This window comes from Zosterops lateralis, assembly GCF_965231275.1.
Source record: "Zosterops lateralis genome assembly, chromosome: 7".
NCBI lineage: Eukaryota > Metazoa > Chordata > Aves > Passeriformes > Zosteropidae > Zosterops > Zosterops lateralis.
In genome coordinates, this window is record NC_139767.1 from 8,064,209 (window position 1) to 8,089,899 (window position 25,691).

Genomic DNA, 25,691 nt, shown 5'->3' on the forward strand with positions numbered 1-25,691 from the left:
GGAACTTCGGCGGGGCTGAGTCTGCGGCCCCGAGACGGCGCCGAGGGGAGCCCCGGGCCGGCGGCGGCCGAGCGCAGAGTACGTGTGGGGCGGCCGGGCCGGGCCGGGCCGGGCCGGGGGAGCGGGGGCCGGAAGGAGCGGGCGGGCCGCGCGTGGGCGCTCCCGGAGACAGCCGAGGCGGGCGGGACGGCGGAGCGGGGGGAAAGGGCAGGAGCGGCCCCGCCGTGTGGGGGCCGCGGGGCGGGGGCGGCGGGTCCCGGGTCGGGCGGGCGGCTCCCCTGGCTCCGGCCCCTCCCCGGCGCGGGCCCGGGGGCTGTGGGGCTCGGAGGGCCCCGCGGGGGGAAGGCGCCCCGGGAGGTTCTGTCACCGCGCTCGGCGAACTTTGCCCGGGGCCCGCGGCCCCCCGTCCGGGCCCGCCGTGCGGCTTCTCTCCCGTGGGCTCCGTCCCGCCCGCGGACCCGCTCCGGAGGGCTCTGTGCGCTCCTCTCCTCCTCACGCCGCGGTGTCTGTGCACGCTTCAACTTTGTCATCAGTTGCGGCGAGGTGCGGGTTTGTAGGTAAACGCGGGGCTCACTCATCAATAGGCTGTATTTTGGCACGTCTCAGAGCTAGACAAGACTAATTTGCGAAGTCTCTCTTCTGCAGCTACATGTAATTTTCTCCTCCTGCTAAAAGTCCTTTGGAAGCGCTGCAGAAGTGTAATGAATATGCAAAGCAGCCAGCTCTCAAACCCAAACCCAGTTTGTCTTCAGAGACTTTTCAAAACGCCCAAAGTGATCAAGATACATTATGAAATAATCACTTTTGCCTAAAATACAGGGATGTGATGTTTCACAGTTTCTCCTTGTATTCCTAATTTAATTGGTGACAGCTCAATTAGAATTCACCTGAAATAAAATCTCTACAATCGGTTGGAGTTGCTCGGTTGCTTTTACTTCCAAGTGCAGCCTTAAAAAGCAGGAAAGCTGCTCGGAATCCTTTTGTCCCGTGCATACATCCCGCAGCTCCCGAGTTTGGCTTCTCCCGGTGCTTCACCCTCCTCCAGCCCCCCCTGCCCGCTGCAGCCGCGCATCTCCTGCCACCCCGGGAACTGTGCCGGCTCCGGGCTGGGCCGGCCGCTCGGGCAAGGCACCGGTGTTTTCCCGTGCTCAGGGATGCTGAGCGGGGCTGCCGCTCCCGCTGTCCTGATAGAGGCAGCAGGAATGGGTTGTGATTCCTGCGCTGGCTGTTTACAGATATTTCAGAGCGCTCCTGTGGTGTCTCTGTGGTTTTTGTTTTCCTTTTCCCCAGGAGTTATGTTTGTGGTCAGAGTTAAGGTGACAGCCAGCGTTTGGAGAGGAGGGCATGGCGTGCGGGGTGATGGGCTGTGGATGTGAATGAGGTAATGTGGAAAATCAGAATGCATGGTTGTGGGCTGCAAAGGCTGAGTGAAAAATCTAACTTGTGATTTCCTGGTTCTCCCGTGGCTATAACCATATGCAGCCTTGTGTGTATTTTAAACAGCTTTGTCTGCTGTGGGGAGTTTTCTGGCTTCTTTGTTCGGTCTGTATGTTAAAAACATAAGAGACAGCTGCCCTTCCCTGTGTGCTCTGACACCACTGGTACGGACAGTGCAAAGAAGGGGGAGAAGTAGCAGCCCAAGTGCCGTGGCTGTGTTCATTTATGCCTGTAGACCTCCCCGTGCCAGCTTTGCATTCCTCCTCTTGCTGGATGAAGGGTTTGCAGTTGTGTTAGATGTACCTGCTCGCTCCCGACGCAGCAGATCGTTCTGGCTTCTTAGGATTTGCCAGAGGACATGACCAGGCTGTTACTCCTGAACCAGGCTGGTTTGGGATCACAGATTAGACAACCTAAGACTTATCGAGCAGGCTGCAGAAGAGGGGGATCATGCATGGTGCCTCAGGGTCTTATCCAAGATGCTCTTCCTGATGAGGAGCTGACAGAAGTGTCCTGGCTGTGAACTCTCCCTGTGTCTTCTCATTGTGTAACCTCTTCTGTGCTCACCCTTTGCCCCAAAAGCACGGTCCCCAATGCAGTAAGAAGTGAGAGAAGTGGTGGAAAGCAGTATTTCAGGTCTCTTAGATACAGCTTAAAGGTCACCTGGAAGATGTGGGGCGCTGAGACTTGAGTGGGTGTGCTAAGGCTTTGTGTAGCCGGCCGGGTGAGCAGAGCCAGCAGCAGTGCCAGGTGTCCTCGGGGTTAACAATGTCCTCGGGTTCAGGCAGTGCTGTGCTGCTTTCTCAGCAGTCTTTGCTTGTTGCTTGTCCTCTTCCTAAGGCTCGTCTCACTCCTGCAGGTGGACTAGCATAGCTGCTTGCTGGCTCTGTAGGCTGTGAGCGGGGCCGGAGCAGGGACACACCGTCGTGTCTGGAGAAGGGAGAGGCCGTCTCGGAAAGGGGGGGAGCCTTCCCCTTGTTAAAGTTTAGAAATAACTTGGGATGGCTTTGAGGTGAGTGCTGGAGGAACTGTGTTTAATGTAAGGAGAAAAGAGGTTAAAAGGAGGAGTGTTTGAAAATGCCTTCCTCTGCAGAAATCGGTAGCAGTCGTTCATGGAAAAATTAATTGCTCGGCCCTCTCAGGAGTTACTGTACTAAATATGAAAAACAGAATGGGTCTTTAAAGTACAAAACAAAGGGATTTCAGTCTTGCTTTAAATGCAAATCTCAACGCGGTCTGAACCGTGGACTCGCTGCTGACGCCTCCATAGTACATATTAATCCAGTTTTATCTGTCAGGAGGAGATTTGTTGATTAGAAGCCTCTAGGTAAAGGCTTCTCGTGGACTGGTGCTGCTCTTCCAGCCTGTGGGCTGGAAAAATGAGTTCAGTTTCATGGCTTGCCTGGAGCTCTTGGGCTGTGTGTAATTTCACTGCCACTGTCCTCCCAAGATTCAATTTAGCTCTCTGCACAACGTCCATTTATGTAGATTTATGTAGATTTTGTGCTAAGATTAATAATTTTCAGAGGAAATGGACCTTCTTTTAGAAGTTATATAAGTTAATTTGTGGTATTGATGGTGAAAAGTCAGCATCATTTGAAATGGGAGGGGAGGAACAGTTTACTGAAATGCCACTAAACCATAAGCTGTTAATTTTGTCTTGACAAAGTTTGTCAAGAATTGGAGGATTTTTCTAAGAAATTCAATGAAGTAATGACACTTTCTACAACAGTGGCCTGTAATTCTGTGCCCTGTAAAGGGATACCTTTAATTGATTTTCCTCATTTTCCTTGTTTCTTCTTGTATCTTTGAGTGTAGACAGTACTTGATTGATTTTCTGCAGTTAACTGTTCTTTCAGAAAGCCAAACTGTGTTTCTAAAATATGTAGCTGTTAAATGTTTAGAGTTTCACCTTGAGTTCCAAACTGTGTAGTTTATTATCTCTTAAGCTCACCAGCAGCTCCTTGAGGTAGCTGCTCAAATCTAAGCTGCTATTACTGCCCCTTCTGCTTTACACATACTGGCACACATCAGGAATGATGTGTTCAGCTGGTGGTTTGAGGGGTTTGTGTTGGGTCTTTTTTTTTTTTTTTTCCCCTTGGCTCCACCTCTATTCCTGAAGAGATTTACTGTAGGTGTGCTCTTGCTGCCATATACATTTCTGAAAAGTTTCTGTTGGCCTCCTGATTTTATTTTTCTCCAGTAGAGTTAAATCAGAAGTTTGCAGCAAAAGCCTGGTCTTCCAGATGCCTCCTGAATAGAAGCTGGGTTCTGCTTGTTTTATTTGTATGTCGGACTTGCTGAAGAAAAGGCTCCTATTGTAAAAAATACACAAAAATACCCAGAACATTTTTTCCAATATTTTTTATGTTTTACAATATGCAAAAGCACATACTGTAAAAAAAAATTCCCTCTGAGTTTTACTTTTGATCACTGATCTCCCAGTGCCCCATAGCAAACATATTTGCTTACATTGCAGTTTTGGAGGAAGGAGAGTTGCACGGTATTTAAAATACTTTTTCCCCCAAAGTGTGTGCAAATCTTCCTGTAAGTGTTGTTTTTTAGGCTACTACTGCGTGTTTTTTCAAGTCCAGTGTGGTAGTAGAGCCAGAACAATGTTAGCAGACCTGCTCAGTGTTTTAGTTCTGTTACTTTCTCAACCAGCTATAAATTACATGCTTAGACCTTATTGATTGGTGGTTTAGCGTAATACTGGAAATTATCTGCTTGTGGCTGTGAAAGCTGCCGTAGGGTGAAGAGGTGTGCGTGTGAGATCTTAGAATTCTCTGAGGAGTTTATTAGTTGTGGTATAACTGGATAAGGGGTTTATGAAGTTGAAAGTTGTGCGGATGTTTTTTTCCTGCCGCTGTAAGGGCTGAACACCACAGCAATGTGTCTGATGGGAGCCTTTAAGCACAATTGCTGTATTGCTGAGTGGTATTTCATGTCTCAAGTGTCAGTGACAGGCAGCCTTGTTAGCAAATGAAACGGGCAGGTGAATTCAAACTAAGGTTTTTTAAACTATATATGTTGGAATCCATCAGTATTTTTGCTTTGTCTACAGCTGTTGCTGCCATAATTAAGATTAGCAGAGGCGTTAGATCCTTTTCATGTGAAACGGGTAAAATGGTAGAAATACTTGGTTCTTAAACACTCTTTACTGACCCAACTTCATTAATCCTCTGGGGTTCTGTGAAGTACTTTTCTTCTTGGCTTTCCTTTACAGTCTTCCATACTTTCCATGGGAGAAAAATGATGTGGCAATTAAGAAGAATTGAAACTGATAAGATTTTTTCTTCAGGGAATTGAGTATTCCGTAATTCCTCAGAATATGTTTTGTGATCATTTTGATCTTAAGATATAATAGAGAATTGAGTAGAAGCTGTGAGTGATATTAACTGACATTCTTGGGAGCAAACACGAAGTAGGAATGTTGAAAACAGGCTGGCTTCGTGTTTGAATCATCTCTTTTGTAGGTGCATCACAACTATCTGCTAATTTGGTTTTTTTCAAAAATGATTCCATTAAGTTAACAAATCAAAAATTAGAGCTTTTGCCCCTTATTCATTTTATGTGGGTGTTCTTGTAATGAGAGAAAGAAATGCTGTCCTGTGAGCTGACAGCCTTGTGGAAGGATGGGCGGCGGGACAGCGCATCTGGATGTCGATGCTTTGGTGTTCATCTTCCCTCTGTTTTTACTGTTGGCAGGTTCTGTCGTCCGTGATGGCGTCAGCCCTACCCAGAACCCTTGGAGAATTGCAGCTGTATCGAATACTACAAAAAGCAAATCTCTTATTCTACTTCGATGCCTTCATTCAGCAGGGTGGTGATGATGTCCAGCAGCTCTGTGAAGCAGGTGAAGAGGAGTTTTTGGAGATAATGGCTCTCGTGGGCATGGCTAGCAAGCCGCTTCACGTCCGACGGCTGCAGAAGGCTTTGAGGGACTGGGTCACAAACCCTGGCCTTTTTAACCAGCCTCTCACCTCCTTGCCAGTCAGTAGCATTCCAATATATAAGTTGCCAGAAGGGTCTCCTGCGTGGCTGGGGATATCCTGCAGCAGTTACGAAAGGAACAGCAGCACCAGAGAGCCTCACCTGAAGATTCCGAAATGCGCTGCCACGACGTGCGTGCAGAGCGTGGGCACGAGCAAATCTGATGTGGTGGGGAGCTTATCACTGCAGAGCAGCAGCGAGCCCAGACTCTGGCAAGGACACCACACCACAGAGAGTGAGCACAGCCTTTCCCCGGCTGACCTTGGCTCTCCAGCCTCACCAAAGGAGAACAGCGAGACCCTGGATGCTGCTGCTGCTCTGTCAGTGGCTGAATGTGTAGAACGTATGGTTCCCTCCCTGCCCAAAAGTGACTCCAGTGAAGTCAAGGAGTTACTGAAAACAAATAAGAAACTGGCAAAGATGATTGGTCACATCTTTGAGATGAGTGACGATGACCCTCACAAAGAGGAGGAGATCAGGAAGTACAGTGCAATATATGGCAGATTTGACTCAAAAAGGAAGGATGGCAAGCATCTCACTCTCCATGAGGTAAAACATCTTGAGTGGAACTGGGCTTCCTCCCCTACTCCTACACCTTTGACAGGGTACACTTCTTGTACGGGCACTTCTTGCTGAGTGAGGAGAGTTACGCATCTGAAAGTTGTGTGTTGAGTGCTGTAGGCAGTCCTGGCCTGACATGGAAATCTCAGGTGCAGCACAGGTCTCCTTCTGTGGGTGGGTGTGGGTGTGTGCACCTGGGGATCTTGACTCGGTGTCAGCAGACTCAGTGTCACTGCTCGGTCACTCGTGTGGCCTGTCACACGGAAGGTCTAGAAAATTTGGCACCTAAATAGCAACCAGTATTGCACTGAGCATGGCCTTGGGGATTCTAAGGATTTGGTACATTCTTAAAGATGTCCTGTTGTGATATTTCCTTGCAGCTTTGAGAGTAGACTTGTTTGGAAGATCAGCGACTAAAATTGCTTGTGTCTGATGGGGTTACTACCCTCTGCTGTCTTCTGCTCTGTAGCTTCTGGACTTGAGATAAAAAGGATTCTGTGAACGAGGTCCCTAAACTCAGTGGCTTGGATTTATTTGTTTGTTTGAATTGGAATGAAGCTCAATTATACAACCTGTGGGGTTTTTTGGGCATAGTGGTCTTAAGCCTGCCGATTGACGTGTGGACTGCGAGGAGAAAGGGAAAGGACTGTCTCCATTATTGATGAGTGGTTTTAATCTCAATGTTTGTCTTTTAATCCCTGAGTAGCATCTTCCCTTTTGTCTTTGAAAGTTCCTGTGGGCCTCCCTTGCTCCTCCTGTGGCATTCCTGAGGCTCACACTGCATGTGTTGTAACGCAATAGGTGTGTCTGTGTGGGGAGTAGTTTCCTAGTGCCAAAGTACTGTACAAGAGGAGAACAAACATTAATTCAAAGCACTGCCAAAACACTGTTGATACGAATGCTGCATCAGCGTTTTCACAGTTAACAGTGATTGCAAAATTTCAGTTGGATTTAAAATTTGGCATGTGAGGCTTAGCTCCCAAAAGGAAAGGCAGTGTTTATGTTACAGGAGTGCCAAAAAAACTGTACTGGCTTTAGCCTTTTTTCACTTCAAGGAGAAGTTTTGTAGGTGTGTGATCCGTAGCATAAGACTGAGTTCTCTTTATGCTTCTCAGTAGAAGGGCAGAAGGAAACAAGGCGTATTTCTTTACATTTTTGTTTCCGTATTTACATTTATAAGGCAACTGCACATCACCGGCAGGGACTTGACAAGGGCTTTTACTGCAGACTGGGGAGACACTTCCACAGTAGTCAGCCACATTCCTGCCACACAGCTCTAGTTGTGCATCTTACACTTACTTGCTCTGTGGCTTTATGTCAAACGCTTACAATCTATGAATTCATCCACTGTACAAGATGAGATCTCATCTTACTCCCCTGACCTTGTGGAAGTCTCCCTCGTAACAGAACACGTTGTGTATGAGATGGAGGCAGGATTTGAAAGGATTAATTGTGCAGATGCCCTGTGTACATGGCCACAGACTGAGGATTCAGAGAAAGGGGGTTCTTCCCACCTGAGGATGGAGGCAGTCGAGGTATACAACGTGTGGCTGTGTGCTTTCACAGCCTCTCTGGGGTAGTGACTGCAGAGAATGCTCTGAAATCTGGGCAGACTACTTGTAGGATAATTTTCTGGCATCCAGCAGTGTACTTACTGGAAGGTGGGCTCCAGGGGCACTTTTGTGTGGGCTCAGGAGTGTCTCTGCAAAACTGGGGAAATGAAACCTGGGGTAGTAATTGAAGGAGTGGGATAGCAATGAACTGGAAGAAAGGACAACTGCTCTGCCGTGTTCATTTCTTTAGTATTGTACTACAGATCTTTACTACATCATTGTAAAACCACGTTTAAAAATGGAATGAGAGCATGGTTTGGCTTTAGGAAATATTTCTATCGCTATTGTGATTAAGGGCACAAGATCAAAGGAGTCTGTGGTTGACTTATGCCTCACTTACGCATGTGGGGCCTCACTGAACTTGATGGGAACTGCTCACATGCAAGCAAGAAGAATTTGCTCATAATTAGTTTACTGTTGGCTTAAAGAGGCTGGATTTCACAAAGTTTTGTCTTGAACAGTTTTGTCTTCATTTTGTGTTTAAGGCAGAAAATAAATAGCAGGAACGAGACCATTTTCTTTTGTTTAAAATCTGCTAAACCAGAGTTTGCCTTTTGTAAACTCAGCCTCAGTGTGTTTTTGGTTCTGATGGCTTAAGCAATCTGCTGCTCAGAAGGAAGGACCTTAAACAACCAGGGAGGTAAGTTCTGCAGGTCCAGAGACTGTTTTTCTGCACGTGTTAATACATTCCAGAGCTGTCATTCTGCCTTACAGTTCAAGGTTTCTCCTTGCAGCTGGCAAGGAGCAGCTGAATAAACTTCACTGTGAATTTAGAAAGCTTAAGTAGTGCTAGCTTTTTAATGTAAAGATTAGGGTATCTCTGGCTCCTGAAGCATAGAGGAGTTGCATGCAAATTAAAATCAAACCTAGTGGAATTATTAGTGGTGAATTAGTGAGAATATTTTGTTTCAGTATGAGCACTGAAGTCTCAGAGGGCTGGAGCAGCCATTAGAGCTGTAGACACTGGGCTGGTTTGGAAGTGTGCTCCTAGTAGGAGTATTTGCATAAAACATTAATCTGACATAAAATCTTTCGAAGGCGTTGCAAAACTAATAAACATGCTGTCCTTAATCCATTCCATTTTTTTCAGTATTGCACAGCTTTTCAAACACAGAGAGCACTTGATGTTTAAAGTTGGACTGGAGGAGGGATGAGTATAAGGCATGCCCTTGAACTCGGTGACCCTTGCAAGTTTGAGTCAGATTTGTAATTTGCATTTTAATATTTCAGTGCTTGTCTCAGTACCTTTAAAACAGAAAAAAAAATCCAGTTCAGCGGAATTAGAAAAACAAGCAATGAATTTTGTCTAGCTTGGTCTCTTCCTTTTCTTTTGCTGACTCACCAAAACAGTAGGGCTTGGTATTTAATTATGTGGTTTCTAGTGGGGGAATCTGTGAAGCCCATCAGATGGAAGTATACCCATCCCTCTCCTGTATGGTTCTGTGCTGTTCCATATCCTTAATGCTTCCAGCAAACCAGTCCTTTATTTTTAGGCATGCAGTGCTAATATCTGCAGTTATTATGCCTCCTGACAAGGCAGGAAGCCATGATGCACTTCAATTCAGTAAGTCTGAATGTGACCTCAAAGAGAAACCAGGAAAAACAAGCAAATAAACATTTGGCTTTTCTCACATATTAGGATAAACAGCATTTGCCTACAGCTACCAAAAGCATTTTCAGTCATTTCAGCTCTTTGCAACCTTTCAGCACTTGGAGGGATAAAAAATATCTCAAATTATTTTGTAAGCATTAGCCATATTATTCATCCTTGGCAAAGTAATAGCTATCAGTGTTACAGAAATTAATGCCTGCTTTGGGTGGTAATTCTTTTAATTGGTGTTGCATTAATATTATATTGTATCTTTTTCCCCTCTGTGTTTTTTTTTTTTCTGAAGAGACAGACATTGTGGAACAACTGTTCCTGTCTAAGGGGTAATAGTTTGTTTTTTTTAGTACCTTGTATTGTAGGAACATAGTCACATGTTTGTGCCCTTGTACATCTGATCTCTGTGAGATTTGGGGTTTTTGTCTGTACAGAGACTAAAGGATCAGGCAGCATACCTAGTTCACCTGTTAAAAACAGGTTTGTGCTCTGATTAACATTTTGGTACCATAGGAAGTGCCTTACTGAGATCAGAGGCTTTTAGGCTAAACACAGCAAAAATTGCTTCTGAGCTATTCGGAGCAGCAGTTCTGTGTGAGGTTTTATTAGAAATACTGCACAGGCACAGGCCGCTGAAAGAAGGATCTCAGCTCTTCTTGATATACGTTTTTTTGGTTTTTCAACCTTCCTGAAGACCAAGTGTCATGTTGGGCAAAATAAATTTTTGATAGTTTGCATGCCACCAAGCCCTGTGGCAGAGGACAGCGTGGTTGTGTGTGGTTCATGTCTTGGGGCAGCTTCCATCCCTCAGGGGTGGAGCATGCAGCCTCTGTGGGTTAATTGACAGGTGACCCTGCAGTGTGGCAGGCACGGGGTGAAGGGGAGGAGGGTCCTTGGCCTTCTCCCAAGGGACAGCCTGTACCTGCAGAGCTGCTGCTCCGCGGGAGCAGCGGGGTCGGTGCCTGAGGTCGTGTGTGTGCCGTGCTGCCAGATGGAGGGTTGGGATGGCACGTCTCCATCCATCATGGATGTGCTGACTGTGCTGTGCAAACCGAGCTGCTCTGGAGTATTCACTAGCCTGGGATGGATACAGAACATAACTGTTGACAGCAGCTCCAAAGCAGCTGTGCTCCTTTGCCAGAGGCCAAGCCTGTTCAAAGCAGCTTAATTCCTAAAAGTAAAAGAGTAGAGAGAGTTGTGGGCACTTGGTAAAAACACCTGTAGTATTCTGTTGGCCTCTTGCTGTTATGCCTCATTACATGTTCTGGCTGTTCTTCAGCTGAGGAAAGTGAGAAAGCCTCTTCAAGCCCTGCTTCCTGTGGAAGGAGCTTGGAATAGCCTGTCCAACATCTCCATTTGTGTCTCATGGCATTAATAATGTTGTTGTGTCCATACTGCTGACCACAGGCTTCTCAGACAGCAGTATTTTTAAGCTGATATAATTTGTGACAGTATCACAACTTCCTATAGGTTTCTGAAGAGCATTGCAAAACCATTTTGAGCCTCAATTTCAGGCTTTTTTTTTTCCTCTCTTCTTTATGAATCTTTTGCCAGCAGCAGAGGCACTAGAAATGTGTCCTGGCAGGCTCAGGAAAACATCCTTGAAACAAGTTACATTTGATTCATGTCTGAAGATAGTCTTCACAAACATGAGGGTGAGAAACATAGCTAAAAAAAGTTTAATCGTTTCTTAAACCATCACCTTCTACAGAATTTTTTCTGTATTCACCAGGGAAAGCCATCTGTACCCACACTGTCAGGGTGGTTGTTTTTTTTGTTGTTTTTTTTTTTCTCCCCAAGTCCTGGGCATATTGCGTTTATAAAAATAGTATTCCCTGTAAGCCAGGCTTTGGGAGCCAAGCACTGTGAACGTTCAGAGCTACTGTTTTATACTGAGATTTAATTAATGCTGGGATGAAGCAAAAGCAGCACACATTGAGACAGTCTTACAATTACGTTTTACTTTATGCACCAACTACATTCATATCTTTCCTCTTCCCAAAGGCTTACCTGGTTTAGTAAGGGATATAAATAAACTGAAGAAACCCTCCAGGGTTTAGTGTACAATTATAGGTAATTTTACTTCCCATCAAAATTCGTTTTTATTTCAGAAGAGGTACTTTAACAAGCACAGTAGGTGAAGGTACGCAAAGTGCTGAGCGGCTGTTTGTTTGGTTTGCAGCTGACAGTGAACGAAGCAGCTGCCCAGCTGTGTGTGAAGGATAACGCCTTGCTGACCAGGAGGGACGAGCTCTTCGCGCTGGCCCGGCAAATCTCTCGGGAGGTCACCTACAAGTACACCTACAGGACCACCAAGTAAGGCTTCTTTAGCTCACAGGGTCTTTACTTTTAGGGAACTAAGTGATACAGCGTTTCTTCTGAAGCACTAGAGACACTTTGTTCTTGCTCTTCAGATAGCAAAGTGCTCTTGTGAGGAAAGGAGGGAAATGCTATTTGAGTCCCGAAGCTTTTAAACTGATAGGATTCAGCTGTCTTGAATTACCTTTTTACTTGCTCTCTGGTTTTCCAAGTGTTTGGAGGATAGTGCATATTAAGAGGCATCCGAGAGGCTGATATTTCAAGCATTTGAGGCATTAGTGTGTTTTTAGGTTAACGTAAATTGGCAGAGTAGCCAGAGATGTTCAGTGCATAAATTTCCTTTTTTCCATATACAGACTTGGCTTGTTAGCCAAAAAGATAAGGTCACAGGGAGTGGCTTACAAGCTTGCTTTAAAGGAACTGAAGCTGAGTCCTAATTTCAGTTGTTACTGTTCTTTCAACTGAACTGCTGTTATGAAATGGTGACAAAGGCTTAACAGCTTCTAAATACAATTAAAACTTTAGCATTAGTAAGTATGGTTGAATATCTTGCTACTTTCCTTAGATTTTTAAATGTTGATTCTCTTGCCTGTAATGTAATATCCTTTCCAAGGGCATTTCTGTAATTCTCTGTGCTTTCCTTCCTCTTTGGAAGGAAGAATCCATGAATCTCCTGATGCTTCTGAAAACAACACTTTTTTTACTTATGTTACTCTATACTTGAATGGCTTTCACTGCCATGTCAAAGTGAAGTGGAGGCTTTTTTTGTGCATCTCACTTGTTCTTCCCTGATCTCTTTTCTTTCCCTTGACTCCTTTTCACTACTATTGATGGTTGGGGTTAACATGCTGTTTACTGATCGTGTATGTGTCCTCTCTTGCAGATCTAAATGTGGAGAAAGGGATGAGCTGTCACCAAAGAGAATCAAGATAGAGGTACAGTAATGTGATTCCTGTATTTTGACCTGTGCGTGCTAAAATTCAGTTTTATTTTGAAGGGATCTGTCTTAAAGAAATTTGTCAGAAAAACATTTGATAGACAGTTGATGGGTATGAGAGAGGGTGGGAGAACATCACCACTGTCTCTGTAAATGTAAGTGCTTGATGGAGAAACCTGTAGGAGCAGGGGTAAAGAGTAGGATTTGTTTAATGGTAAAGATAACTCTCAGTGTTTTGCACTCAGAGTGAGTAGGAGGGGAGGAATGGGACTGACTGACTTCCTGTGGTGGAATAAGCTCGAGCACTGTAGGAAATGACTTCCCATAAGGCCTACTGCTTCTCAGTCAGCATGGATTTGCCTAATCCACTGGAGTCAGCTGTTGATCACGTCCAGAATACAGAGTTCTGGATAAGGACTGATGGCAGAATATTAGCCATCTCTGACTGTGCCATAAATTATGACACTGATCATATTGAAAAGTCAAAAACTAACTGCAAGCTGTACATCTCAATACAAAAGGTTGTGCCTGTAGATATTAATTTACAGGTTTTGTAATGAGTTTTGTGTCAAATGTGTGTATCTGTGGCTAATGTATATACTTGCACAAGATGTTGCTTAGGGAGATGCTGGGAATTTCTTGGTAAGAGTGCAGGAGCAGCATGTATGTAGTTTACCTTTTTCTTCAGGAAGGTAATTTTGAGGCCTTTTTAAAGTTAATTTTAACAAAAAAAAAAGAAAAATGTAAAATGTACTTAAACATATATATCTATATACCTCATAAGTATAGCAGATCTTTCTAATCTGTATTTCTAAACAAATTACTGTTTCACTGCTTTGTGGGTATCTAATTTATCCTTAGCATTGTGGGTATTTTTTATTGTACTGTCTACTTGAAAAGGTGTAGCTTAAATGTATGTTAGAATATGAACTAGACTTGAGCTGGATTTGTATGTGACACAGATAGATGATGTATTCTCTAACTGTAGAGGAAAATTGCAACACATTCTGAAATGTGTTTCTCGTATGCAATGTATTCTGTGATAAATGATGCACTGTATGTAGTATGGCTTTAATTATTTTTTTTCAGTACTGCAATGCTTTCACCTGTACAAAGGTGTTTCCTGTGAGGCAAACCCTGGTGAGAGCAGTTAGTTTTGAAAAGGCAGTTTTGAATAGGTATGGAGGAATTAATCTTATTTATTAAGTTCCATCAGTCCCTATACAATTGTAGTTTTGAGTTTACATAGTGCAAAACCTACGTGTGCAATGGGGATTCACTGGTAGCTTTGATAAGTCAGTAATGTCATTTATGTGTGTCAGGATTTGCTTTTGACCTATGCTTGTTGTTTGATCCACAAAAAAGAGCAGGGAAAAGCTGCATTAAATGATTTTATCCAGCTTCACCATTATCAGCCTTGACCAACACGTTGCAGGATGGTTGCTTGAGTCTCCTCTCTTAAGTCCAGCCCTAATTTGTAAGAACTGGCAGGGAGCTGCCTCTCCTCTGCTTGAAGTAGTGTTTCAATGACTTAGATTTCAGCATTAGGAAGTTTTTCCTTCATTCAGGAATAATTGATGATGAGCAAGTGTCTAAAATGACACACTGCAAGGGAGGTGCTGTTTTTTACAGGATCTTCATTGAGAGAAAGTGTAAAATTAAAACCCTGAAAAATACAAGCTGAAACTCAAGGTTTTCTGGAGAGCAGGAAATCTGGACAGCTTTAGGGAGGATGTGTATTCTCCTATTTTCTGCTTGGTGAAATCTTATGAGTCTGGAAGCCCTGCTTCTTTTATAGCCTTTATGTTTCAATAATTCTGAGAAAGGATATTTACTTGGTTCTTGTTTCATCTAAAATTACCTCTTATATTTTAAAATGCTTGTGAAAAATTCATTGTACTAATTGTACAAATTACTATTTCAGAAATAGGTCATTTTTCCAAAATGAGAAATTGAAAATTAAATTGAATTAAATCTTTAATCTGATAGCATAGCATTATTAACTTTGAAATTATGCATATTGTTATCAATAGAACGCTTTTTTCCTCACAGCTTTGGGAGTCTTCTAAGGGGGAGTAAAGCATTACTTCAGTGCATTTTAAATTAGAGGTACACTGTAAATTTTGGGCTTTACTTCAATGAAATGTAAAAAAGATGCAGTATGACATAGTAGATCACTGCTGTTTTGAGTTCCTGGTGCTTGCATTTTTTTAAAAAAATGTTATAAGTCTTTTTTTTAGTAATATGTTCAGGGATTTTTTTGGTTTTGGTTTGGTTTTTTTTGGAAAGGTGAAAGTAAAAAGGAAGATGGTAGCAAATGCAGATTTTTCCTTCTGTTCTGGGTAAGAATTCCTTACAGTGTTTTTGAAGTTGTTATGCTTCACTGTGGATCTGTTCACTCACTATCGTGAAAATACAGAAAGGACCTGAACATGGGGTATATTTTTTGTTGTTATAACTAGCTCTTTTCTGTTATTCTTTTCTCTTTTTTTTTTTCTTTTTTTTCTTTTTTTTTTTTTTTTCTGAGAAGAGTCATTTTTGCATTTCTGTTTTAAGGCTGAACTCTGTATTTTGATTCACCATTCCTTTAACTATTAGTCATTAATGTCTCTGTGAAGCGTGGCCTAAAATTACTAGGGCTTCAATTTGGAAAGACTTCACAGCCTGTTTGCATAGTGTAAAAGATTACTTTAAAAAAAGATGAGTTAATTTCCTGAAATATAATAACACTTTAAAAAGCCTCCAGAGAGGCTCTGAAGGTCATCCTTGAGCAGAGCCAGCAGAGCTGTGTGTGCAAGCTGCAGCATTGTCAGTCTGCAGCCACATTGTAAATTTATCCTTTTCCTGAATATGAAACTCGCACAAGCATTGCAAAGAAACAATGTGCCATGAATTACATCAAATTACCTGTAAAAGCCTTTCTCCTCCCCTGTGAGCTCTCCCCCTCTTATTCGTTGAGTGGGTGGGTGAGCTGTGGGAGTGAAGTGTAAAGAGGAGAAGGGGAAAAAAAATTCCAGGCAAATGACAGACTAAAGGTGTGGAGGGAGTGGAGTGAATTGGTATTTGGGAGCAGATTATAAAAAAGGGGCTGTAGTTCCTAAATCCACTTTGGACAAAAAGCAGGACAGGTAAATAGGGATGGAAATGGCACATCCTCCTGCAGAACAGGATCTCTCCTGCTTAGGTGTTGTGTGGAGGGGGCACCCCTTATTTTGTCATCTTCTGTGACTCAGTGCCAGCACCACTCAAAGCAGTGAGCTGTTGTGGCACCAGCTTAGAAACCAAAACAAGTCACAGGTACATCAGGCAGAAGTGAAGGAAGAGGCTGCTCATCAATATTGGTGTTGACAAAGATCCCCCTTCAGAGTCCGTGTGAACAGCCAAAAGAGGAAAAAAAGGAGAGTTTTAAAAAATATTCTTGCTGCTGGTCTGTGGTGTAAAGAAATTATTTTGTGTGTCTGTGTCTCCATTCATCTGAGCAAGAGGGGTGGGAAGAGCTTTCAAAAACTCATTTCCCAAAGCTCCATGGGTGTCAGGGAGGCACAGGCAGGGAGACCTGAGCGGGGGCTGCGAGGAAGCATCTTCCTTTCCTTGGTGCCAGTATGGGTGGAGGAGGAGGAGAGAAAAGCCCCACCTCCACTATTTCTGAGAAGGCTGAAAAGAAAACCAAAGTGTGGGATTTGTGTTTTTCACAAAAACAGCAAAAGCAGTAGAAGCTACTGTTTTCATGGGAAAAATGTCATTAGAGGGAGCGAAAAAGCACATGTGGGACTGGGAACATCTGCTGCACAAAACTGCTTGGAAAACAACTGAGCAGCAGCATGGCAAAACAAAAATGCTGCAGTGCATGCAGGAGGACTTCCAGGCAACCGTGGGGCTGAGTAGGTTGAGGCTTGGTCCAGCGTGCTCTTCATCCCACGAGGCACTGGGGACAGCCAGCAGTGTGAAGGGGCTCTGGGAAGGTGATCCAGAACACATCATCCTCCAGGAGTTACCTGCCTGACTGAGGGGGGACTGACACAGCAACAGGCAGCCAGACCCACCTTTGGGAGACAGCTTTCAGTTTGGCATAGGCAGGTGATCACAGATGTGTTGTGAAGAACTGTGATACCTGTTTTGTTGCAGAAATAGGATCCTGAGTGATAGGGTTTTGTGTGTTCAGCTTCTCATCTTCCTACACATAATCATTCTCCTCTCCCAAACAAATTCAGGTGTTAACTGTGGAAGTGGTCAGTGCTCATGGAAATGTGCTTCAAAGCTTTTGTTTCTAGCGTAGGCTAGAGGCTTTGTGGCAGCTAACCTGGCTGTGAAGTTTTTGCATAGCTATTGTGTTTATTTGTTCCATAAGGGAGTATGTTGGGTGTTTAGAAGCAATATGCAGCATTCTGACAGATTTTAAGGGTTTTTTTTCCTGAACATAAAGAAGAGGTTTAATGGCATTACACTGCACTGAGGTCCTGGCCATCTGCCTTGGGTCAGACCACTGCTCTGCAAGTCAGTGGGCAGCCTGCCAGTGGAGAGACCCTCATAGTCCTTCCCCTGTGTTTTTTCTGAAAAATCACTTCTATTTTTCTTGGGCTGTAGCCCTTTTGTCCATCTGTTGTCAAAAATGTAACTATTGACATGTATGTGTCTTAGAATCTACAAGGCAAATATACCTAATTTGGTGTATTTTTGAGGCCAAGGTCTGCAGAACCTCAGTGACAGATGTCATTGTTCTCAGGTTTGGGTCTGTCTGAAGATCTCTGGCTTCCCCTCACATTTTGACAGAGTTACCTATACTGTGCATTTGTAAACATTTCTGCATGTTCCTCTAGTGCACATGAGCTTTCCTTTTATAATACCAGGCTGGAAAAACCCCTCATCTTGAACCTTTGCTTCAGTGATTATTTTAATGGAGTCTGGCAGGCTTCCACAGGAACTTTATTTGCTTTATTGATACATCTGCAAGCTGCAGAAGAGATTTGCATGTCATAAGAATTTCAAACTGGAAGAATTCTTGAGTCATGCTTTCCCGTAGTCTATACATTCTCCACTGTACTTCTGAAATGGCAGTATTTCATTTTGTGATACTAGTGGAGGTTCTGTGTGAAATTTGTTGAATTTCAGGAGGCTTTTCTCAGTTTCACAAGGTTAGTATATATCCTTGACTACATACAAACTTGCTTTCTGAAAAGTGACAGAAACCATAGGCCTAAATCTGCCTGTCAAGGCTGAATGTAAACTAGTTTAATGTCAGTAACAAGGGTAGTCTGAATTCACCTGAAACTGAGAGAGAGGAGATTTTCTGTGCCATATTAGGTATATAGCAGTTGCTGTGGAGGGGCTCTGTATGTTTTATGCACAAACATAAATGAAGTGGATAGCACAAACATGTAAATTGCAGTCCAGAATTTTCACAGAAGTTCGGAAATGCAATTTTTAGGGTTTTTTTTGTTTGATTTTTTTTTTCTTCTAAGCATACAGAGAAGGTGAAGAAAAAATAGTAATATGTCCCTCTTGGTTTGGTTTCTTTTTATGCTCAATAGGATGGTTATCCTGATTTCCAGGACACAGTCCAGACGCTCTATCAGCAAGATAAAATACCACTTGCTTTGGCTAAAGGAAAGAGTGAAGACCCAACAGCTCTTAATTCCCAGGTAAATCAACTACACTACATTATGAATAGTACAGGCTGTGTCTGTGTACATTGGTTTTGATGTGTTGTTGTTTTGATGACTGAATTAATTCCTATCAGTTTTAAAAGGCGACCTAGCTTAGCTGTGATTGCATCACTCTTAATTTGGATTTACCTCCCAAAACTGTTCTGTCACAGTACTACAGTTTTGCCCTTGTTAGTTCCAAGGAGGTAAGATGCAGCATAGTAGGCTTGAAAATCTGTGGTTGCCTGTTGGGAGCAAGTAGGGTAGTATTGGTACAGTCTGTGCTGTGTTCTTGCGTTATCCGCTATAAATGGAAAGCTCAAGTTACTGAGTCGAGAGGAATAGAGTAGGCGATCTTGGAGTCCTCACTTCTGACATGTCTTACAAGAACAAAGGCCAATATGCTTAGGAAATAAGTGAACCTCTGCAACTGAGAGGATAAATTTGCTTCCTAAGCAACACCTAGCCTGGTGGAAGCACAGTGTTCTTGAGCAGACAGAAAGCTTTGTATAAATGAAGACAGGTTGCCAATTCTTTCTTTGTCTTTTTCTGTCATGTATCCCAGCCTTGAGGCAAAATACCCATCTCCTACTGCCAGTTCTTGCCAAGGAGAGATTTCATGCTAAGTTGCAACAAATTTGTTTTGTTTAGCTGGTTTGGGAAAATGTAATCACCAAATTTGCACGGAAGATTACATTTAGGAGTTACCTTCTTGTTTTCTGAGAATGGATGTGTTACCCTATCATTTACTTCCTTTTATTGCAAAGTTGTGCTCGGTCATACAAATCTGTGATACATCAAATGCAATTATCCCACATGTCACAGAATAATTACATGAGCTTATTTTGTATATGCTTTAAAGTTTTTGTTGGTCACTCCCACATAACAATGGACTACAGATTTAATTCAAGCTTAAACATACATGCAACTCTACAGGTTTTTCTATGGTGATCAGAAGCATCATTGAAGTTTAAAATCCTAGTTTTATCCTAAGTAAACAATAAAGATGGTATGAATGAGAAATGTTTTATTCTTTTTAAAAATGACTGTAACAGGAGTGACAGAATAGTGAAGTTAAAGCACACTTGAAAGTAAACTGTTTGAAAATAGTTTTTGTTTTTACCTTCCTCCCAAGACCAAACTGGAGCTGCCAGTGTTCTGCAGACCCTGATGAGCTCTGAGCCAGAATATATCTATATAAATACTGGCCATGCCATTACCCTGCTGTCAGGGTCACCACTGTGCTGGAGAAGCTCAGGGTTTGCTGCTCTGTTAGGCTGTCATTGTAGTGTAAATTACTGAACTATGCTGTGCAAGCAGCCTTTTGTGGGAAGTCAGGGCTTTTGGCATCTCCCATGAAAAGTGAAATGCTCTGCAATTAATAAACCTCTGTAACAGTTGGAACAATTACACCATTACCTGAAAGAGGCATTAATTTTTCCTAGCAGTTGTATGTGTTAAGTTCGTACACTTTCTGTTCTTATGTTCGTTGTGGCTCTCCTAAATCAACTTTCTTGACTTGTGATTTTCTTCTTATTTTTGCAAGATGCTTATTTACATTCTCTCAAGAACAAGATTATAGTGAAAGTTAGAATTCTCTTGGCATTAAAGTCAATGACAAACATTCAGACGCCATTTCCTCCCACGTTGCTCTGGATTGTTTAGCTCCACTCTCTAGAGGTGTATAGGTCTTGTTCTTCTTCTAGACAGACATTTCACACCTTTATCCCCCACAAACATACTGTCATCCTACACTTTCAGAATGGCAGATTTTTAAGCTTGTGTAGTTCTGTTTCCTAAAATAAAGATTCCAAGATGTCTGGTGAAATCTTGGCATAAGTTTTTAGCAGATGTTGCCATTGCTCTTGGAATACTTTCTGGAATACTTTGTGAAGGCATGTATTTGAACAGAGCTAACTGGATAATTAAGACATTCTTTTTTGCTTTTCTTGAGATTCTCTTCACGTAACCTGCGGTCCTAAAGTGCAGGAAATGTTTTTGAAGAACAGAATTTAATGTTGTATTTCTGTCTAGATGAAGTACAACAGCTTGCATTTTAAGTACTCTTGAGTGACTCAGATGTACATTATGAAAATCTCTATGGGTGCAAAAATATTTTGTTTGCTTCATAGTTTTGAAGAAACCGTAAAGCACACATCTGTACATGTGAGTCAACAAAAACCACTATCTAGGCTGTTAGTCTTTTCCTCTGATGCTGTTTTTCCCCCTGTGTTTTGGCTTGCTCTGTGTATGTATATAGGGAGAAATCTTTTTTTGTTTTAATTGCAGTCGGAAAAGGTGATGGCAAAACAGATGGAGTTTCTTTGCAACCAGGCAGCGTTAGAGAGACGTCTTTCCACGGGGTGTTACAGGCAGAACTCGGAGGAGCACAGCCCCAATGGCATGTCATTAGATAATGCTGATGGACAAGGTATGGTAGCTCCCAGGCACGGCATTGCTGTCAGCAAAGACATTTGATGTTGTGCAACCTCTGTCATTGGTGGTGTTTATCTCATACAGAACCTTGAGCACTGAACGGACAAGACAAGATCTGTGTCTGCCCTGAAGTGCTTACGGTGTAAATAATGCAATCAGATGTGCACCCAGGTTCTGTTCTCTTGCTGTTGTGCATTTGTTTGGAAAGCAAACTGCTTTCCCCAGGGATAACGTGGGGAGGGAAGCAGGTTGGGTGCCACTGCTGTTATCCAGATCAGGATTTTGCTCTTGCTTTATCCTCAGTTTTGAAAATAGAGCAGAGTGTTGCATTTTATTTGTTTTCTTGTTTTGTGGAAATTGAAAATCAAGCAGGTAATATGGTTGGCTCCCCTTTTTGTTTACCTGTTTGTGCAGTCTAGGAACAAAACCTGAGTAGCTGGCTATGTAAATTACTTAGCACTAAGCAGATTCTAATGATGTTCTTAGTAGCTTGTTATTCTTCAAAAAGCTTGCAGTTCTGTGGTTCTCTTTGATTTACCAACTGGCTATTCCTTGTCTTGAATTAATTTTAGGAGTGTTTGTTTTGTTTGAGCATTTCTGTTTGGATCACTTTTTTTACAATTGTAAAATGAGACAAAATGTTACAAACAAAAGAAATACAACCAGAAGTTCTTGTGTCTGTTTTTTAAGTGTTGGTTTTTTAAGGGGGTTGAAAAGAAGCAGTAGAGGGACAGCTAAGGGAATCAATACAAGTAAGCATTAAAAACAGATTTTCACTTGTGTGTATTGGTCAGGTAATGAGGTACAAAGTAACCATGAAGAATAGGTGTATGTATCCAGCTTTCCTTGGCCCAGCAAGCTGCTTTATACCATTTAGCCATTGTGCAGGGAAACTGGAAATTTTCAGGATCTCAGAGGGATTGTGCAGTGGGAGAGGAAAATTTTTGTATCTCAGGAGGATTTTTGAGCAGAATAAAAAGGGTTTTTAGAAAGTAATTGATACTTCTTTTCTCCGGTTGGGTGTCCCTTTCTAACAGTGCCTGTGAAGTAGTCTGCAAAGCAGTATATTTACATAAGCCTTGTTTTGCTTGAAAGTGTCCCTGGAGCAGCTGGAATTTAGGAAGTACTTTGGCTGATAGAATTAATGTGTTTAAGTCTCTACCTGCTTTTTAATACTGCTTTTCTTTTAATGCATCAATGTTTCACTGTGACCAACTTGCAGGTGAAAGACCACTGAACCTCCGGATGCCCAACCTGCCAAGCAGACAGATGCAGCACATTTCACTTGATGGAGAGCAGCACGTTGGGAAATCTCTGTGCAGTGATTTGATCCGGCTTTACCCCAGTGGTGAGGCGAAGTCCCAGTCCTCAGGTTAGTGCTGCCCCTGAGAAATTACCCAGCATTTCTTATTTTCTGTGATGTCTGTGAGGGAAGCAGCCAGGAAGGCAGGCTGGCATGCATTGTGTGTAACCATGCCATCAAGGCTGTGGAGAAAACTCCAAGAGGAGTGTTACTTGCTAATCTAGAGTCAGATTGAATAGTTGGGAAAAGTTTAGGGAATGCAGTAACTGGAATTAGATAACCAAGTTCTGGCATGTGTCTGTGCTTGGTATTGACCCAAATTACTGCTATTAAATACTAAAACTGCATCACAGTGACAGCAACATGATTATGACATGGCTTCATTCTGTCTAATAGAATCAGGCTTTTTATAAAAAGGATGTCTTTATTCTGATTTATAAGGACATTGCACTGTTTCTCTGCTGTAAACTGTATGTCATGCAGTCACCTGGGTTTCTCATTCACTGACCTCTGCTCACTGCCAATTTTGTCATTTAGTTCTGGCATTGGGAGAAACCCACTCTAAGTTGGATAGAAGAGAGCAAGAAATCTTTTTGAAATCTCTGTGGGTGGTTTCAGTTTAATAGTCAGTGCTCTGAAATAAAGCCAGGAGTTCTTGAGACTCTTGGAATTTTAGGAGTAATAATAAAGTCCCACCTGAGTTTGGAAGGTGCAGTGGGGAAGAGGTTATTTGAAAGACAAGATACAAAAGTAGTTGTTTTGAAGACCAGGCAGAATCTTGTCTTTTTCACTTACGGATACTGCAATCTTGGCTCACGTCTTTTGCAGATTGTCCCAGTCCCAGTGCTAATTCACTTAGTGAAATCTCTAGTAGGGGATTTTCACTCGTTCCCTCTCAAAATCCAAGTGCAGAGTGCATCTCCATTAGCCCCTGCTGGCAGAGGGGGTGGAAGTGAATCTGTGATGCTTCCTCTCTCATCAGTGCACTGTAACTGAGGTGGTTCTAATCCAGCTGGGTTAAAGCCCAGGAGGAGGAGGCAGAATTTATTGCTTCAAGTGTTGATATTCATATTGTTCTTAGTCCTTTTTTTTTTTATTATTTAAGAACAAAATATGTTTGTTTCCAAGCAGTATTTTAACACCTTTCTTCCTTTCTTCTCTCAATGCAGAAGGCCTTGGTATTTTAAAGGATTTTCCTCATTCGGCTTTTAACAACATTGAAAGGAAGGTCATAAAAACAGAACCTGAAGACACAAGATAGTCATTCTCCTCGGGAAAACAGTGTCATAGTAAAGAATGAAACTTCACAAGAGAAAAAAACCAGCCTTAATAACCAGTGTTGCCTCATTCAAATAAGAGATTTCAATAGCCAAAGCCTAAGAACTGGTACAGTAATCCGTGGAAACAGGAAAACAAGAGACACTGCAACTAAAACAGTAATACAGGTGGATAAACATTCCTGTAAAAGTGGTTTTATAACGTGGGAAGATTCACAAATTAATATTGTGGGTCTTCATTATTTAAGAATGTATTATGTATTTGTATAACTTATCAAAGTAAATCTAGATGTCGGGACGTGTATTGAGTCCAGTAGATGTGGCTACAGTTCATTTTACTTGAAATTTCAATGTCTACTTTCAGTGTACCTAGCGTAGATATGGTTGTTAAACATTTGAATTATAAATCATTGGAGAATTAGGTATGCAAACCTCATGACACAATTAACAGCAAGTTTGCAACAATATTTGTAGAAAAAAGAAAATGCATACAATATTTTCATGGTTTAAAATGTTATGTGGATATAGCATTTGATAGACCTAGACCCTGATTCTGTATTATAGCAGATGTACTTGACACTTAACTATCGCTACATCATTTCCAATGGTTTCAGCAGCCTTTGTGTAACACACGGCATAATACCTACATACAGGTCAGGAGTGTGGGAAATGCCAGTTAGAGGATGGAGGAGTCCATACGTTTGGCTCCCATTTCCTCAGGAAAAACTGGGGTTTGATGTACCATACAATTACTAAATTTCATTTGGTAGGAAACTCAAGAGACCAAGTAGTATGGACAGGGCTGCAAAAATTGTCATTCAGACCATTATAACTTCTTGGACTTCTCTGTGGATCTTGAAAAAAAAATAAAAGGCCTCCCAAGTGTGGCAAAGATGAGACATGGTGCAGGATTTATGCATCGGTGTAAAAGGTTGCACTTGATATTCAGAAACCATAAGATTTTTTGGAGGGGAGAGACAAGGAGTTGTCTTCAGCACATAACTCCTTACTAAGTGCTGTCCAGCCCACATGATTCTATGAATATACTGTATATTGCATACAGTATGCCAATACGTTTCCTTATGTATGTGATTAATTAACATCTGTATTCTTTATTTATTTGACAGTTTTTATTTTTTTTTGTACATGTTCTCTTTTGAAGATGTCATTTTATCTAAGGAGGAGTAGTTGGCATATAACTTTGGAATTTACCATGGTGTGTTTGTGTGCATCCATCTTTCCTCTGTGCTGCTCTGCAGTCAGGACAGTTATATGCCTCCATTTCCGAGTACAGTTTTTGCTTATGACGTGTTCTGGAGGGGAGAGGTAGAGCTGAAGAAAGTGAGTTACCATGTCAGAGGGTGAACTTCCCTGTTCAGGTGTGCACTTCATGTCTGCAGTTTGCTCTGTGTCCTAGGTGTGTATTAACGAATCAGTCAGTCTCTGTTGTACTGAAACACTCAGCAAAATGTGAGCTGAAATGTCTACACTGCAGTCTCTTATCACTGTAAACATATCTAATTATTTTATCACTTGATTTGTGGAACAAAGCTTTATAGTAGAAACACCAGTAAAACAACTTTTTATACTATTAAAATGTTTGGGTTTTTTTTTAAAGAAATGTTTCTTGGACTGTATGGTACTGTTTCACTTACTGAAGTATCTTACTTTAAGCAATGGAGTTCGCAGCTTTGCTGTTTAGGCATAAGAGATTGAATGTGTAGTTATATTTCCTCTTTCCTGTTGTGTGAGTTAGTAGCATGGATGTAGTAGCACGGATGTTTCTTCAGTTTGTAACATTAACCAGTGCCCTGGTTAGTATGCTGAGTAGCTTTCATGGAACTTGTTAAAGGACAGCTTAAGGTTTGAACTGTACAGCTTGAGCAATAGAAGGTACCAAGCAGCAAATCTTTAGAGATGCAGGAAATATTTGGTTTTCTCCAACATCCGACACCATCAAAAGTTGTGTGTGGGTCACAGAAGAAGCTCTTAAGCTTGCTGATCTCTTCAGTTAAAGTGAGAGGAAGGAAAACGAACTTGCTAAGCAGCACGCTGTTTCAGTTGAGTCCAGAATTTATTTTGTAAACACTAATGTATTAAATTTGCTATAAATTAAAGTCTATAACAGTTATATTTTTGAGTTGTAAATACAGTACTTTGTGTCATGACCAGTTGGTTATCTCCAGAACGATATTTCAGTTTATAGTCCAACAGGCCATTTCAGTCTCAATAAGCTGGAAGCAATTTTTTTAACTGGTTTGCAGCTGTATGATTTTTTTAATTTTTCTTTTTTTTTATCCTGGGGTGGGGGAGGTGGGAGGTACATTCCAAGATTGCACATAGGCTTGGTAATAGCAAATACTCAAGCATTGGTCTTTCCATGACAAAGGTCTTGGTGGACTGCACCCTGGCCAGCCTCTGGAGCCGCAGGTAAAGGCTTGCCCTCGTCTGCTCGGGAAGGGTTGCTAGATCCGAAGTACTCTGGATCAAAGGCCAGCCCTGCAAATGATGCCTGTTTTATTCACATGTTTATATTGTTGCTTACAAAATAAAATTCACCGTGAGAACTC

The 25,691-nt window shown here is 42.2% G+C and overlaps 1 protein-coding gene across 2 annotated transcripts; it reads left to right on the top strand.

Moving 5' to 3' along the window:
- On the top strand, window positions 1–25,691 carry NAB1 (NGFI-A binding protein 1). 2 transcript variants are annotated; one of them, XM_083865726.1, is made up of 8 exons: window positions 1–78; window positions 5,146–5,979; window positions 11,390–11,523; window positions 12,410–12,461; window positions 17,992–18,102; window positions 20,395–20,536; window positions 21,764–21,913; window positions 23,014–25,691. In XM_083865726.1, the coding sequence occupies exons 2-8, from the start codon at window positions 5,161–5,163 to the stop codon at window positions 23,103–23,105; spliced, it is 1,500 nt and encodes a 499-aa protein (XP_083721852.1). In that variant the 5' UTR covers window positions 1–78; window positions 5,146–5,160; the 3' UTR covers window positions 23,106–25,691. The 2 variants fall into 2 exon arrangements, with proteins under 2 accessions (XP_083721852.1, XP_083721853.1); XM_083865727.1 differs by having other exon boundaries at window positions 21,764–21,889.

Bases quoted from the DNA above. Each gene is read 5' to 3' on its own strand.
- NAB1 (XM_083865726.1), top strand. From the start codon at position 5,161: ATGGCGTCAGCCCTACCCAGAACCCTTGGAGAATTGCAGCTGTATCGA. The intron at 5,980-11,389 runs GTAAAACATCTT...TTTGGTTTGCAG, and splicing joins AGCATCTCACTCTCCATGAG to CTGACAGTGAACGAAGCAGC. The intron at 21,914-23,013 runs GTTAGTGCTGCC...CTCTCAATGCAG, and splicing joins GGCGAAGTCCCAGTCCTCAG to AAGGCCTTGGTATTTTAAAG.